The sequence below is a fragment of the Dryas octopetala genome, chromosome 5, assembly GCF_963921425.1.
Source record: "Dryas octopetala chromosome 5, drDryOcto1.1, whole genome shotgun sequence".
Taxonomy (NCBI): Eukaryota; Viridiplantae; Streptophyta; class Magnoliopsida; order Rosales; family Rosaceae; genus Dryas; species Dryas octopetala.
In genome coordinates, this window is record NC_141370.1 from 4,818,893 (window position 1) to 4,835,647 (window position 16,755).

The 16,755-nt window shown below is 35.9% G+C and overlaps 1 protein-coding gene and 1 pseudogene across 1 annotated transcript; both read left to right on the plus strand.

Annotated features, from left to right (window-relative positions):
- The first annotated feature begins 1,389 nt into the window (after positions 1-1,389).
- Positions 1,390-2,413, plus strand: LOC147283689 (secreted RxLR effector protein 161 pseudogene; annotated as a pseudogene).
- Positions 2,414-11,359: 8,946 nt separating this feature from the next.
- Positions 11,360-14,561, plus strand: LOC147283690 (uncharacterized). The gene is made up of 6 exons (XM_086244683.1): positions 11,360-12,133; positions 12,422-12,491; positions 12,736-12,791; positions 12,959-13,034; positions 13,154-13,190; positions 14,064-14,561. The coding sequence occupies exons 1-6, from the start codon at positions 11,829-11,831 to the stop codon at positions 14,417-14,419; spliced, it is 900 nt and encodes a 299-aa protein (XP_086100809.1). The 5' UTR covers positions 11,360-11,828; the 3' UTR covers positions 14,420-14,561.
- The last annotated feature ends 2,194 nt before the right edge of the window (positions 14,562-16,755 follow it).

Genomic DNA, 16,755 nt, shown 5'->3' on the forward strand with positions numbered 1-16,755 from the left:
TTTTGTTGTCAAATGGGTATCAAACATGAATTCTCAGCTCCAATAACACCCCAACAAAATGGAATCGTTGAGAGAAAGAATAGGGTTTTGATTGAGATGGCTAGAGTGATGTTGAATAGCAAAAATCTTGCTAAACATTTCTGGGCTGAGGCGGTAAACACGGCATGTTACATCATAAATAGAGTCTATCTTAGGCCGGGAACCAAAAAGACTCCCTATGAACTGTGGAAGGGTAGGAAACCTAAGGTTACACACTTTAGAGTGTTTGGGAGTGCATGTTACATCCTTAGGGATAGAGAACATTTGGGAAAATTTGATTCCAAGAGAGATGAGGGTCTGTTTTTAGGCTATTCATCCAACAGTAGAGCATTTAGAGTCTTCAATTTGCGAACAAATTCTATGTTGGAATCCATAAATGTGAAAATAGATGATCATGATGCATCTATTGAAATGGCTGCAGATAAGGATGGATTGTTCCCACAATCTGATCCTAAAGAGGTTAGTTTGGTTAAAGAAGAGTCCAAGTCAGGCAGTGATGAACCTACTGGTGACTCAAAAATTGTTGAGTTTGACAAGTCAGAGAGCGAACAAAATGACAAAACTCTGAGTGACAGATCTGAAAAACCAAGATGGGTGAGGTGTAACCATGGTGAAGATGTAATTCTAGGTTCTTTAGACCAGCCAGTTAGGACTAGAAAACAAATGGCAAATGAACTTGCTCATGTGTGCTATGTGTCCATTGTTGAACCTAAAAATGTCAAAGAAGCACTCAATCATGAGGAATGGGTGAGTGCAATGCATGAGGAATTGAACCAATTTGAGAGAAACCAAGTGTGGACTCTTGTAGAGAGACCAACCAACACAAATGTCATTGGAACCAAATGGATATTCAAAAATAAATCCGATGAATTTGGGAATGTCGTTAGAAACAAGGCTAGGCTTGTTGCTCAAGGGTACTCTCAACTAGAGGGTATTGATTTTGATGAGACTTTTGCACCCGTTGCTAGACTAGAGTCCGTTAGGTTGCTTTGTGCCATTGCATGTCATCTTAAGTTCAAATTGTATCAAATGGATGTCAAAACAGCGTTTTTAAATGGATACTTGAATGAGGAAGTTTTTGTAGAACAACCAAAAGGTTTTGAGGATCCTCACATGAGAGATGGTGTCTATAAATTGAGGAAAGCCTTGTATGGGCTGAAGCAAGCTCCAAGAGCTTGGTATGAGAGACTCTCTCATCACTTGTTGTCCAATGGGTATCAAAGAGGGTCGGTTGACAAGACCCTATTTGTAAAAAGGTTGAAAAATGATGTCTTGATTGCTTAAGTTTATGTGGATGATATTGTTTTTGGTTCTACTTCAGATTTTCATGTTAAGAGATTCATTGATGTAATGTCTAGTGAATTTGAAATGAGTCTAGTTGGTGAAATGAATTTCTTTTTAGGGCTTCAAGTCAAGCAAGTAGATAGTGGGATATTTATCTCCCAATCTAAGTATGCTAGAAACTTGGTCAAAAAGTTTGGGCTTGAGTCTTCCAAAGTGGCTACTACTCCAATGAGTAAAAGCTCCAAACTTCATAGGGATCCAAATGGTAAGCAAGTGGACCAAACCTTGTATAGAAGCATGATAGGAAGTCTCCTCTACCTCACAGCTAGTAGACCGGACATATCGTTTGCGGTAGGAGTGTGTGCTAGGTTCCAAAGTGATCCCAAAGAATCCCATTTGTTTGCAACAAAAAGAATCATCAAATATGTAAGTGGGACTCTTGACTATGGGTTGTGGTATACCCATGACACCAACACTAAATTGGTTGGATTTAGTGACTCCGATTGGGCTGGGTGTAGTGATGATTTGAAGAGCACCTCGGGTGGTGCTTTCTATGTTGGGAATAACTTAGTGTCTTGGCATAGCAAGAAACAGAATTCTGTCTCTTTGTCGACTGCTGAGGCTGAATACATAGCAGCAGGGAGTTGTTGTACACAACTCATTTGGATGAGGCAAATGTTAGCTGATTATGGAATTGATGAGAAAACTTTTCTCATCTATTGTGATAACATGAGTGCTATAGATATCTCCAAGAACCCGGTGCAACATACTAGAACCAAGCATATTGACATAAGACATCATTTCATTCGAGATCTTGTGGAGAGTGGCACTCTTACCTTGACTTTTGTTCCTTCCGAACAACAACTTGCAGACATCTTTACAAAAGCTCTAGAGAATCCAAAGCACATTAGTCTTCGGAAGTCAATTGGCATTTGTACACATGCATGAGTCTTTGTAGTTAAATGTGCTTCATTGTTTAAGTTTCTTTTATTTGGTTAAGTAGTTTTTCTTTTAAAGAAAATAACCACCTTGAAAGGTCTTAACATTATGTGTCACACTCTCTTTGATATTCAAAAAGGTTCTTGCATAACTTGAGTCTTGTCTATAAGCATAATCCCTCCTTCTTGTCAAATATTAGCCTTGATTTATTTAAACACTTTGTCATAATCAATCAAACTTGTTAAATGCTTTTCAAAGACAATTTGTTTGAGGATGCAATTTAGCCCTTCAATATAATTCCTCATTTGTGATCCATCTTCAGCTACACTTTTCTCATTTGAACAAATGTGCACCATACAAAATAACAAAAAAAAAAAAAAAAGGAAGTGTGACCAAAGAAGTCACGGCCCTAGGAAGAAACAAGGTGTTTTTATGGTGTTCTAGGGTAAAGAGTCGCAAAATTGGACCAAATCATTGCACTTGACTTGGGATGTGCCTAAACAAAACAAATGAAAATAATTTTCTCATAGCCATTGTCATGAGTTGAAAATCTTTGCTTTCAAGATTTGTTCCCAAATTAGAAATTCTCTTGAGTGGTTAAATTCCAATCTCTTGTAGTGGATGAAACTTATTTAACCTCTTTGATTGTCATTGACATTGTTTTACCATCTTGAACAAGTCTTGCATGCTAGCATTGACCTCCCTATATCCCAAATATGCTTATTTTCTTGCACAAAGTCTGCAATCTTCATTTTCCATATCTATGAGAGTGTTGACATTGGTGGATAATTCTTTTCAATTGTGTTTGTTGTTTTTGTCACATTTGCTTTGTCAAAAATAAAAATCCCTGAAGCACATCTAACTCCTAGATTTTTTTGTGTGTCATTGCTTCCAATTCTCTAAGGATTCCTCTATCTTTTTTGTTTTATGTTCCAGTACGCAATTTGTTCATTTTGACTAGTCTAACAATCGTCAAATACAGTCAATTTTCACAGGACCATTCTGCACCTTGGATTACTGTTAATTAAAGGGCATTTCAGACTTTTCTGCATACCTATGTTCTTCTCTAGCTGTCCCTCATATTACATGTCTATATTCTGCAAGCCCGGTATCGAGATGTTGCATTTAGGGGGAGTTTGTCTTTAGGGGGAGTTTGTCTTTAGGGGAGTTAGCATTTAGGGGGAGTTAGAATTTAGGGGGAGTTAGAATTTTATGGAATTTACTCTTTGAGCATGTATTTTTCTATTGCATTTCGCTCCAATTTTTCTGTGCTTCTGAACTAAATTTTCTTTTATGTATATCCTTTTGTCTTTCCATGACAAAAAGGGGGAGAATGTACATTGGTTGTTGTTTAATCTCCATTGCTTGCTGCGTTTAAACTGCATACTATCATATTTTGTGTTGTGCAAGTTCTTCTTCTTGCAGGTACATTATAACAAGTGTTGGGCTGTGTGTTGAGAGTCTTGTGAGGTGAATGGGTTATTGTTTTGTCAAGGAAAGCCAAAGGGGGAGATTGTTAGTTTCTAGGATTTGTTAATGTTGGCTATTTTCCGTGTCAAAACAATTGTATTAATTTGTATTTATTCACTCACAAGCTCTAGGCTAGATTTAGGACAAGGTCTGCTGCTTTGAAGAAGTCAAGAATGAACAAGTCACAAGGTATACTGCACTTCATTCATTTCATGAAATTAACAGATTTTTGTCTATTTGACTAGTCATTCACTGATCATAATGAACACTGTTTTTCACGTACAGTGACTGTTACTTAAGTCACAGTTGCTACAGTGGGTCATTTCGGGTTTTGCTTTTTAAGCCCAATTCTTTGAAAGCCCATATTCTGTTTGGTATTAGACATGCATGTGCACAACACATGACTTGGTTCCCCCAATGTTTTCAAATCAGATCTGATTCCTCTTTCCCATTCACGCACACACACTATTCATCATCTTCTTCATTCTGATTTTTAAATGCAAAATTCTTTTTGACAGCTGCTTATTTCTATCCTTAGTAAATACTAGGATACCCCTCTAGGACAAAGGAAATATGCCTTTAATCCGTCTCTTGTGGACAGCCATTGATTGGCTTCCACGTGGCATGGGCGAACATGCCTCTTGCGTGAGTGTGTACGGGTATATGGGCTGTTTTGGTGGAGATCTGTTCGGCATGTTTTATGAGCAATTTTAGAGCGTGAATTCGTGGGTTTTCACTGCTGGGTATTTTCCATGTGAGGTGCTCATCTTCATAATTTTCAGAAAATGGTTTTTAATTCTTGAAAAATCACATAGAGATTTTCTGAAATTGTTTTTTGTTAAATCTGAAATTCTATATGGGTTTGAGTGCTTAAATGTCTTCATACATACTTCAAACACATTCATTTTAGATTTAAGTTGAAGGATTCAATATTGATCTTTTCATGCCGATAGCTTGAGAAGATTGATCTTTGTTTGTGAATCCTACATTTGCATATCATGTTCATGCATTGATGAAACCACTGAGCTTGGTGCGGATTGGTGCCATGGGTTGATGAGCTTGGAGTGGAGCTGCCTTCTTCATGAATGACCATCTGCCTTGCGTATGGAAGTTGCACAAAATGGGTAAGATAGCTGCCACTTAGTCTAGGACTTAGTGATAGAGCTTGTGTGCTGAGTACCCTCTTTTGTATTGAACTTCTGATTTAGTGGATTGCCTGGTCAGCTGGATAGACCCCCAGTTTTTACCCTTTGTGGTTTTTCTGGGTGAACATCTTGTGTGTTTCTGTCTTCCATATTTGTGTTGTTATGATTACTGACTCACTCATCTTTTAAACACAAATCTGTACTGGAGCTATTTGCTTAAAATTGATATATGACTTATATAACTGTTTAGATAATCACACACCACTGTAGTTGTGGATAACACTGGGATGCCTATTGTGATGGGTCCTCTGAGTGTATAGGATGTCACTTGATCCTTGGTGTGTTTGACTTGTGTTGTTTTACTGAAGTGACTTTTGTTTTTTAGAAGTCAATGTGGAGTTTCACATTTTGTTACTGGACCGTCAGAGTTGTGTTTGGTTGACTAGTTCGTGAGTGATCACATAAACCAAAAATTGGGGTCCGATCACTGAAAGTGAAATTAATCAAGTTAATTGAGTGAATAGATCACCTAAATTAAACTTTCACTTTTGTCCATGGATATCTACAGAACACTTTCATCACAAGTATCAACATAGGTAATTTGCCATTGCAACTTGTGATTTTATATAATTTAGGAATTTGTTTTGAGTTATTACTTGACATTCCTAATTTCTTATCCATTTATATCTACATAACACTTCAACACAAGCTTCACATGTTGAGGAATCTGGATCTCAATACGCTGGATTCTAAATTGGTAAGTCTTTCACCATCAATTGATTATTGATTTTTTTTTTTGTTAATAATTTTCTAAGACAAAGCTTGGTACGTTACTCAGGTTGCAAAGCATGTAGCTTTCAATGGTGGAACTTTTGGGAGGCACTAGAGTTAGGAACTTTTGGGAAGCAGTAGAGTTAGGTTGTTTTAAATATGCTCTTTTTGTTGTCATACACTTAGTTTAAGTTAGTATGTTTATCTTGGGCCAAAAAAAAAATAAGTTAGTATATTTATCTATTATTCTCTTTTTGTTGACTGGGGTTGTCATCGTTAGATTATGTTTTCATTATGAATGATGACCCTTTTTTCTTGATGGGGTTGTGTCCCCTTTGATTGGGTTATGTTTTGTTATGACTATTAATGTTATGTTTATGACCCTTTTTTTTTTTTTTTTTTCTATAGAGTATGACTCCTTAAATGTTTTATGTGGCATGCCTCCTTAAATGTTTTATGTAGCAAATTTTTCAAATTTTGTAGCAAATTATAGTTCAGTCATTTTGAGATGTGCAAGGAAGGAAATTATGGATGATAAAGTTTGAAGAAAAAAATTTGCAGAACCTATGCATAACAATTTTGTAGTGTTTTTTTTTCAGTAAATTTACAAATGGAACTTTGAAATAATCCTGTAAACAAATTCATAAATAGGCCTGAAAACCTTCTAACATTGCCACCACCAACAATAAAAAATTTGAATAGAATTTATTTTATTTAAAGAATTCCAAAAGTTAGAGAAACGGGATATTAGATACACAAAATGACAAAAAAAAAAAAAAAAGTCACTTATTAGTTTAGATGTAAGGCTAAAAAGGACATTTTCAAAGTCAAAACAATCAAAAAGTAACTTTTGTCAAAAGTAACTAACGGCAGGGGTGTGCGTGTAATTTTCGAAACCTAGGGGGTGTGCATGTAATTTCATCAAATCTCAGGGGATGTAAGTAAAATTGTCCATTTTTTTTAAAGTTTAAAACTTAGAATAAAAAAAATATAAACTTTATATAGAAGTGATGGGCCTTGGTTGGCCTCTCCCTCTATTGGGCTCATAAGTATGAATACCATATTACCAATCTTTTGGACTCATAAATATGTGACTTGTGGGCCACTCAGATTCAGTTGATCTCTGGCCTATTGGAGTGGCCCTAATAAAATGCAGCGTTTGGCTTGGACGAAATAACGAACCCATCCCGATTATATATATACATTACCTTTATTTTTAATGTTAAAAATATAAGCACAGCATAAAGTGGCTCACAATGAGGTATCATGGTCTTACCCATCATACTACTAAGAATTTGTGATTTATTCTTCCATTGTATATATTTATACACACTTTAGATAACCCTAAACCCTTACTAACCACCATAAACCCTAAACCCTAAATTCTATTAATTAATACACAAAATTTATTATTAATTCCCTAAACCCTGAACTAATAATAAAGCCTAAGCTAGTTACAAACTAGTAATAAACTTATATAAAGTTTTATACTAGTTAGTATAACATGAACTTGTAGTAGTTATATAAAGTTTAAAAGTTATAAAGTAGTTGCTACTTACTAGTACATAAAGTTATAAACTAAAATTACTAAACCCATATTGTTTTAATTAGGTTTTGTTTATAACTTTATAAAACAATATAAACTATAGTTTAGTTTATATTGTTTTATATAAACTATATTGTTTATATAGTTTAGTTTATATTGTTTTATATTGTTTTCGTTGGTTTAGTAACTTTAGTTTATAAAACAATATATAATTAGGTTTTATTACATTTTTAATACCCTAATAATGTCTGACAAAAAAAAAAAAAAAAAAAAACCTCATCTCTCATTCTCGATCTCACTCTCACTCTATCTTTTCTTAGACTCCCACTCTCTCCCAGTCTCGATCCAAAACCCAGAAACTAGCCCTTGTCTCACCGCCCTCTCTCTTAGACTCTCACTCTCTCTTTTCTTAGAAACCCATCATCGCACTCTCGCCGAACGCCCTCTCCCCACTCGGTAGACCACTCCCTCCTCCTCCTCTTCGTCAATCCAGAGGTCCACCGTCGCCGCCCTCTCCTTTGTTGCTTCGGGTTTTCACTAAGGTATGTGCTGCAACTCAAGTTATATGTTTTCTTAATTTTTTTGGTGTAATGTTTGAGAAATTAATCTTTGGTTGACTTCTCTTTTTATTTCTTGGGTGCAGATTGTCTTCTCTTTTGGTTATGAAAAATTATGCAGATTACATGATTATGGATTCAATTTTTTTAAGTACTTTTGTTGATTACATGATTATGGATTATAGACTACAAATTTAAGAATTGATGGATATATATATATAGTTTTATGTACGTATGGACTGCTAATTTATAATTGGGTAAATTACAATTTAATACCTCAATTTTACCTCGGATTTCAAGTTAGTACCTCAAGTTCAAAAAGTTACAATTTCATGCCTTAACTTCGAATTCGTGTCAATTTGATACCTTCGTTAGTCTGACCGTTAGAAAGTCCATTAAGTATTGATGTGTCATATCGACTTGACTTTTAAAAATAGCCAAGTGGACATAAATTAATAAAAAAACCTAATTAAACTTTTAAAATGATTAAAAATATAAAAAATAAATAATTGAATAACAAAAAAAAATAAAGAAACAAAAAAAAAACAAAAAACAAAAAGAAGGCTGAGAGCCTAGCAACCCCGCAGGCCCCAACCCTCCTCTGTTCGCCTCCCCTGTTGGCCACCCAACCTACCAACCTCCTTCCCCCTCTCTGGCCACCGGCCAAGAACCCTCTTCCCTCGCCCGAACCACACCTACTCCATCGCTAACCATTCCCGACTGGTCGGCGGCCTAGTGGTCCACAACCCCTGCCATCTCGCCCAGCAACCCCTGCCATTCCCAGCAACCCCTAACATCCCCAGCCCAAACCCGCCTGCAACACAACAAGACCATCTTCAGCAATAACTGTTTTAGAGATCCAAGAATAAAACCAAGAAACAATACCAATTCATATACTCAAGAATAAAACCAAAATGCCTAGATCTTGACCAAAAAAAAAAAAACAAAGAAAAAAACCCAGACTTTGGAAGGTGCTGTAGCAGCTCAGATGAACAAATTGAAGGTGCCAAAGGACTCGTCGTGCCGAGGGGGTGAAAGCCCAGTGAGTTCGACATCGTGACATGGCCGGAAACTGCCCAACGACTCTGCGATCCTCCACTGCAACCAGCCTTAAAACGCCGGCGTAGCTGCGATCCTCCATTGCCCAACAGCGCTGCTATCGTCCACTGCAACTAGCCTTAAAACGCCGACCAACTCGTCAGAGAGAGAGAGAGAGTTGCAGAAGTTAGGGAAGAGAAAAGGGAAGGGGTGGGTCGGGCTGGGTTGGGTGGGTTGGGGGAGAGAGGTGTGGAGGGAGTTGGTGGTTCTGAGTGGGGGGAGAGGGGCGTGGAGGGGGTTGGTGGTGTTGGGTGGGGGCAAAGTGGTGAAGAAGATGCTAGTTTAGGTGGGGATTGCTCGGGTGGGGGGTGCGACGAGGCCGGGACATGGTGGGGGGGTGGCTGACGAGGGGAGGTGGACGCAGGGAGGGGTAGGGAGGAGGAGGGTTTGGGGGCGGGGGAGAGGGGAGAGAGGGGAGGAAGACAACTGGCCGGGGAGAGAAAGTTGCAGAGAGAGTGAAGGAGTTGGGGAGAAAGATGGTGAGTTTGAAGATTTTTGTTTTTGACCAAAAAAAAAATTTTTGTTGAAATGATTTAAAGTTTTTTTAAATATTAAAATATTTTTTTTTTTTACATGTGGCAACTTAGGTGGCTAATTAGAGTTTAAGTGGACAAAATTAGGGTGAAAAGATAAACATATCTCTGCCACGTCATCAAAGATAACGGTCGATTGACAAAAAATCTAACGGAGGTATTAACTTGAAACAAAATGAAAGTTGAGACGTGAAATTGCAACTTTTTGAACTTGAGGTACTAACTTGAAATCCAAGGTAAAGTTGAGGTATTAAATTGTAATTTACCCTTTATAATTTGTTTGGCACTTTAGAACATGATTATAAATGTTACTTAGGCAAAAAAACAAAAAAAAAACGAGGTCGGGGATTTCGGGTGGGTTCAGGGAAGCCACTCCCAGTGAGGTCGAGGACGGGGAATTCCAGTTTAAGTACCCAGAGAATTGGGGCGGATTCAGAGATAGGGGTGGCACCTTCGGCCCCGACCCACCATGTTGTCATCCCTAGTGTACGTTTTATGACTAAAGTAACCATACAGAATCTCATATTTCCTTCTTTCCCATATTTTCTCAGAAGCCAAACAATTATTGTCTTCCCGTTTGCCCATAACAATTCATTGAAACCAAGGTTCAAAATATAGGTCGTGGAGATATTATTGAGACTCTAAAATAAGGAAATATCGACGGAAAAATCAATATCAGCAACCGTTCACAAAAACAATAGATATTGGCTTCAAACACATAATTTTTAAATGAAACTTCAGGAAATGGTAAATCAATTATTAATGCATGTATTAAACATATAAATGTCCTAAATTAGGGCCTATATAATAAGTATATGATAGGTAAGTTTCATAACAGTTTAAGTATATAGTTTATATAATAAACCTATTAACAATAGTTTATTGTATGTAATTGTAAAACTCTAACAAAAAGAAGACATGTCCAATTTACAAATATCAGTAAACAATAAAGCTTTTAAAATTAAATTACAAACATATAATCAAATATAAACATAGCTATTATAAAAACTAGTATATAAATACAAGATTATTAAATAAGAAAAAGGGGAAAATTTTAGTTAAAGGACTGTAACTATACCCCATGTCTCTATTTTGAACATGAATTTCGCTTTGTATCAACTAAAGATTGACACTTTCAATTTGTGTCAATTAAGAACCCTATTTTTTTTTTTCCAGTTTTATCTCAACTTTGGCCTGATGTTAGACCTATTAAACCTCCACCAAATTCAGCAAACTTATACTAACTTTAAAGCTATGCATCTCCTTTTTACAATTATATAAAGATCACTCAAATCAGACATCTACAACTCTAGATAATCAGCCCCAAAGTAAGGTACCCGAAACTGTCTAATCGAACCTTTAGGAAAATATCTGGAAAATTGGACAGTTTTGAGTATTCTAGTTTGGGGCCAATTATTTGGAGTTATAGAGGTCCGATTTAAGTGATCTTTATATGATTACAAAGAAGAGATGCATATCTTTAAACCCAATATAATTTTTCTAAATTTGGTGGAGGTTTAATGGGTCTAACGTCGGACCAAAGTTGAGATAAAAACTAAAAAAAATAAGGTCTTTTTTTTTTTTTGGCCAATGGGTAAAAAGAAAAAAAAACAAGTTCCTTAATTGACACAAAATATACACAAATTGAAATTCATATCCTGAATAGAGATATGAGGTATAGTTGGAGTCCTTTAGCTAAAATTAACCCTAAAAAAAACCATTTTCTTATACATTTTTTTAAATTATTATTAGAATGTTATCATATTAAATTATAATGTAAAATTGAGATATTTAATTAATAAAATAATTCTAAAAAAACTAGTAAATTTAGAGCCCAAATAATATTATTTTAAACCCAAAATTAGTGGTGAAAGTTTGAGCCCAAACCCACTAATAAAAAACCCAAAATTAATAAAAGATTCATAAAACTAAGCCCACAGACACCGCGCGATTGAAAGAGAGAAAGAGGGTGAGACAGAGAGAGCGAGACAGAAAGAGTGAGATAGAGAGAGCGAGACAGAGAAAGAGGAGGAGAGACAGACAGAGCAAGACAGAGAGAGCACAAAGCAAGACATATAGAACACAAAGCTCACAGTTGCTGATTGAAGGTTCCTGCTCAAATTTTGGGTGCTGAAACTCTCATAAATTGGTGCAACTTATTGAGAGTCTTAGTTTGGGTTTTGATATTCTAATGTTAATTCATTGATTAGGTTTCTTCATTAGTAGTTGGGTATGGAAAATTAGGGCTAATTTGGCTTAATTTCTCGTTCTTCCCCTTTTTTTTTTTTTTTTTTCAATTTTTTCCTCTGAATTTCGGTATAATATTTATACCGGGGATTTGCGATATCTATCGAAAATATCGGCGGTGAAGATTTTGCTTCAGCTCCCTATCGGTATCGGGGACTCCAAAAAGCCACATTTCGGCCGAAACAAATTGTAAGTGTGGATGGACATGGTAGAGGAGGAGGTGGAGAAGGTGAAGAAGGAGTGGGACGAAACATACAATAAGGTCGTAGAGCAAATAAAGGCAATTGAGGATTATGGTAAATCACCTGCGCTTAGTACTACCGGTACCAAAATGGAGACGCATAAAGACTCGCTGCCGAGAATGAACGGGATCGCACAGGACTGCTTGGCCTTGCTCAATTCTTTGCAGTTCAAGCTCGATCTGTTTGCTCCTCAGTTGCCTACTGACGATCAGGTCCAGTCCGCCAAGGCCTTGCTTGAGTCCTGGAAAAACCGATCCCAAAGGTATCAATTTCATGCTCTCTACCTCTGTTTGGTTGCAGAGAAAGTGGCAGAAAACGTAGGAAAATTTTCAGTTCTGTTTTCGTAGAAATAAAGGAAAAGAAAATCTTGAATGTTAGGAAAAAAAAAAAAAAGAGTTTTTGTTTTTTGTAGTTTGGAATGCTTTTAAGTTAATTATGTCTTTCAATTTAATGCAACAATTGAAGCTCTCAGCTATCATTTTTATGTTAAAGCTCTGTCTGTGTATGTAATTGTTTTGGTAATGCTAGTTTTTGTTGTCTTTCTGATCAGTTTGCGGTTGAGCATGAGGAATGCCAACTTGCAAGCAAAGGCTAACATGAGCAAAGCTGCTCAGAAAGAGGTAACAAAACGACTTTCTGGACGCCAGTTTATTGTCTTCAACATTGCTCCTTCACATCATCATCATGAAATGTTGGTTACTTATTACTATTATCTTCATGTTAAACCATTTTTATGTGGATACTTTTACCCTGATTTGAGGCACAATAAGTTAATTGATGCACTTTCCATCTTGATAATAAACATAAAAAGTTATGGACTTGTAGTTTATTTATGTGCGATTGATTTGACTGTGTTTGTTTCAGAGAGAACTTCTTTTGGGAGGTGGAGAAGAGTCCACAATTCGTAGACGCAACTTACAGTATGTATCAATTATTTTGAATGGCTTTCAGTAAAAGAGTACTCATGTATGCTTGTTGGTTTGCGTATGCATTGTCTTAACTTGGGGATAATTTTGATGGGGATGAATACAGTTTACTATTATATGAATTTGTTATTTAAAGCATGTAATTTCTCATTTTGTTCCAGGACAAAGGCTGGAATGACATCTGCCGCAGAAAGCATTACAGAGAGCCTTCGCCGTACACGTCAACTGATGGTTCAGGTTAGTTGCTGTATTTTTGTATTTTCCATTTATTATTCATTTACCTTCTATGCAATGATAATGTGAAGCTTTTGGTGGGATGCAATATTTAATTTTCTTATTTATTTGTGTGTACACAGGAGGTGGAAAGAAGTGCAGGCACACTCATGACTTTTGGTGAGTTCCTTTCATTCTTACATATCAATTCAATCTTCACCTTGCTCAGAGTGTGGCACTGCAATTTTCTTATTTTTTAGTTTTTTAACAACTTATCTTGTGACACTGACTTTGGCTTTCATACTGGACTACTGGAGTCTGTTTGAAAACCTTGCATTGCCATAGAGATAAAAGGTGAAAAAATAAAAAATAAAGTAACACAAATAAAAAATGAAGGAAAGATGTTATAATACTCTTTTCAAATCCGTCAAGAATGCTGGATTAAACTTCAACACTTGGTGATCTATCAAACAAAAAAGGCAGAGGCTTTTAATGGATGTTGTCTGTGCAAATCAGCAGAATGCTTTTCTTTTTTGGGATCCACTAGTTATACTGTGACTATGGAAGTTAGGGTTTTGGACCTGTTAGAATCAGGGATAACAAGTACAGTTGGCCCAAACTTCCTCTACGGTATGAACATGTTTTAAAATTGGAATACATTGTTCTTTGACAATGATTTGGTGTCTAGAGCTTCTTATGATTAGCTCTCAGCGCCCTGTTTTTTATCACAAATTCACAGCTTTGCTCCCTGGTTTTTCATAACTAAGAGGTCTCTTATGTAAACATCAATATACTGAAGGCAACATTTCCCACCTGATCTAGTGTATCATCCATGTTACAAAGTTTTCAAAGCATTCTCATGTTACTTATTCTGATTTAGCTATTTGCAATGCTTATCTTAGAAATTGTCAATGCTAAAGAGAAATGATGTTTCATTTGTTACTTCCAGAGTCTGCTTGTATGTAATATTGGAATGTGAATGCTTGGTCGACATTTGTTTGAAAAAATTGTTCACAGGCAGTAGACTAATACTATATATGTTGGGTTATGCAGAGGAATCTACTGGAGTACTAAAGAAGGCTGAAAGTGAATATAAGGGACAACGTTCATTGTTGATGCGAACCAGAAACCTACTCTCCACAATGCAACGACAAGATGTCATAGACAGGCTGATACTTGCATTAGGATTTTTCTTGTTTTCTTGTGCTGTTCTTTATGTTTTTTCGAAGCGTATTGGTCTACTGACGTTGCAGAGGCAGGTCACAGCTGCCATTAAGGCTGGTTTGGTTGGGCAAGCAGAACTCAGACCTGGAGCTGTTGAAGATGGCATAAATCATGCCCAGGCCTATGGCAATGCAGTTCATAAGGGGGAGGAACCTCTAGAAAGATTGATGCACGATGAACTCTGAAACTCTAGTTCTGTTAAAATTACAAGTTGTCTATACCATGGGTTTTTTTTGTTGGTTTTCAATTTTCAGGAGCCAGCATTGTTAGATATGTACAATTTTTATTCATATTGGAATAAAAGAATACCGTACACATGGCTTTACCCCTTAACCAAAAGAAACAACAAAGGAATCACTCACTAAATCTAACAGTCAACCGATTTAGCAAAACTAAAGTAGTCAAATTGGTCGCTGTCACTAATCTTATGATTTATGAAGTTGCTTAGTTTGAGCTTCATTTTATAGCAAACCTCATCACCAAACCCATAGTTTTCAAAACCAAATGCTGACAGACAAAGACATTGAGCATCTCATACAATATAAATATAATAAGATAAATATAATTAATTACACAGTAAATTGAAAACTTGAGACTTTCCTCACACCAAAAACCCAGCAAAGCAAGGTTTTATCAAAAGGTGGGGAAAAAAGAAGAAGAAATACAGCTGAAATTCAGTTTGATGTTCTGGTTCTGCATTGATAGTCATGCCCACGACCTATATTCTTGCTAGTTTCTATCTCAAAACTCTGGAGGTTCACAAGCTAAGACATCTGGTTCGAAACCTTAGAAAATTTTGAATGGCCAAACTAGACATAAGAAACAAACATCACACATAATCACCACCTACTTTTATCGCTAGCAAATAGAAACCACCACCAACATGTTAAAAGTCTTATTTGCTTTCTCAAAAAATGGACACGACATGCCAAATCATGATACTATTTTTATAATATCAACAATTATGGTGCTATACTGCTATGCTATTTTATTAATATGATATAAAATATCGCACAATCTGTTTGATAAAGTAGTCTATTATTTAGAGCTATACAAACCATATTATTTAGAGCTGTACAAATTATGCTTAGTGGATTGTGTGCTCATGTAGGATCAACCATACTATGTCATTTTCTTAACCTTTCTTTCTCCATCTCTTTCAATATTTTCCATTCCTTGCTATACTCTGTTAGTTGGATTGGATGACAAATATATCATTTAAAAATATATAATAGTAACTTTTGGAAAATATATCAACAATTAGATCATTGGTTACACAATTCACAAATAATAGGCTCACACTTAGGAAAAATTAGATGTCTAATTGTTCTTTATGTTTAAATAGGTTGTTAATGCAAGTTGTTCAATATTTGTAATGAAAAAAAGAAAGTTGTTCAACCCCTATTATTTTTTTTAGGGGATAAATTGAGACATTAAAATTTCATCGAATAAAGTGAAACAAAGTTATAATTTTGGAGAATAAATGTGTGAATAAGCCTAATAATAATCATATAAACATCTTAATCAATTAGACCTCCGGTATTAATAAAAGTAATCACGAGCACATAAAATCACAAAAGTGTCAAATAGTGCACCTACAAGGAATCAAACAAAAAATGAGAGAATAGAAATCAAGAAGTATTTCCACTAACTCACCAAGGTCACATTCTGTAAATTTGAGTCCAGTACGTTAGCATGAGCTCAATCGATAGCAAAAGTTGGCTCAAACGAAGTGTAAGTGGGCCAGTTTTGGTTATCTGTACCACCCGAACCTAATTTCTAGAGACTGAAGAGCCCAAGTTGATTGCTAAAGGTTAGGGGTGGGACAAACCCGATGCAACCTGACCAACCCAACCAAAATGGGTTCGATTGGTTCAGTTTCTACCTCCATTTTTTGGGAGGTCGGTTCATCATCCGACCAACCCGACCTTTTTTTGGGTTGGTTAAGGGCAATGAATTGAATTTCAAATTTCGAAAAAATTTAGACTAAAACAATTGAAATATTTAACAATATTTTGAAATTTAATTCCATGGTTAAGGGTTGGATTCTCACAAACCCGAGCACAACCGACTCGACCCGCCCGTGAATGTTTGAATGAACGAGAAACCCAAGGCATGAGCCCACTTTCATGAGTGCAGACACATGTCCTTTAACTTAACTGAACATTAACAGTTTTTTTTTTTGGCCAAGGAACATTAACAGTGTTAAACCCTATTGAAAAATAAGAAAAAAATAAAATAAAATTAAAATTAAAATAAATGATTATAAAGTTTAATTTTGGACTATCACTACTTTTAAGACCAAATCTTTTTTTTTTGTATTTAAAGGAGGCCTAGTGTATGCCAAACTGGTCCTTTTTTGCCTTATTTGTTACTTTCTCCATCTCTCTCCCACTCACGAAAAATTATAGGGTATAACCGATATATCGTCATGTGGTATAACTAATCCAACGTGTAAGGGTATTACTGGATGATGTGTTTATATTAGTATGATATAGTATTAATAACATTCACTCATATT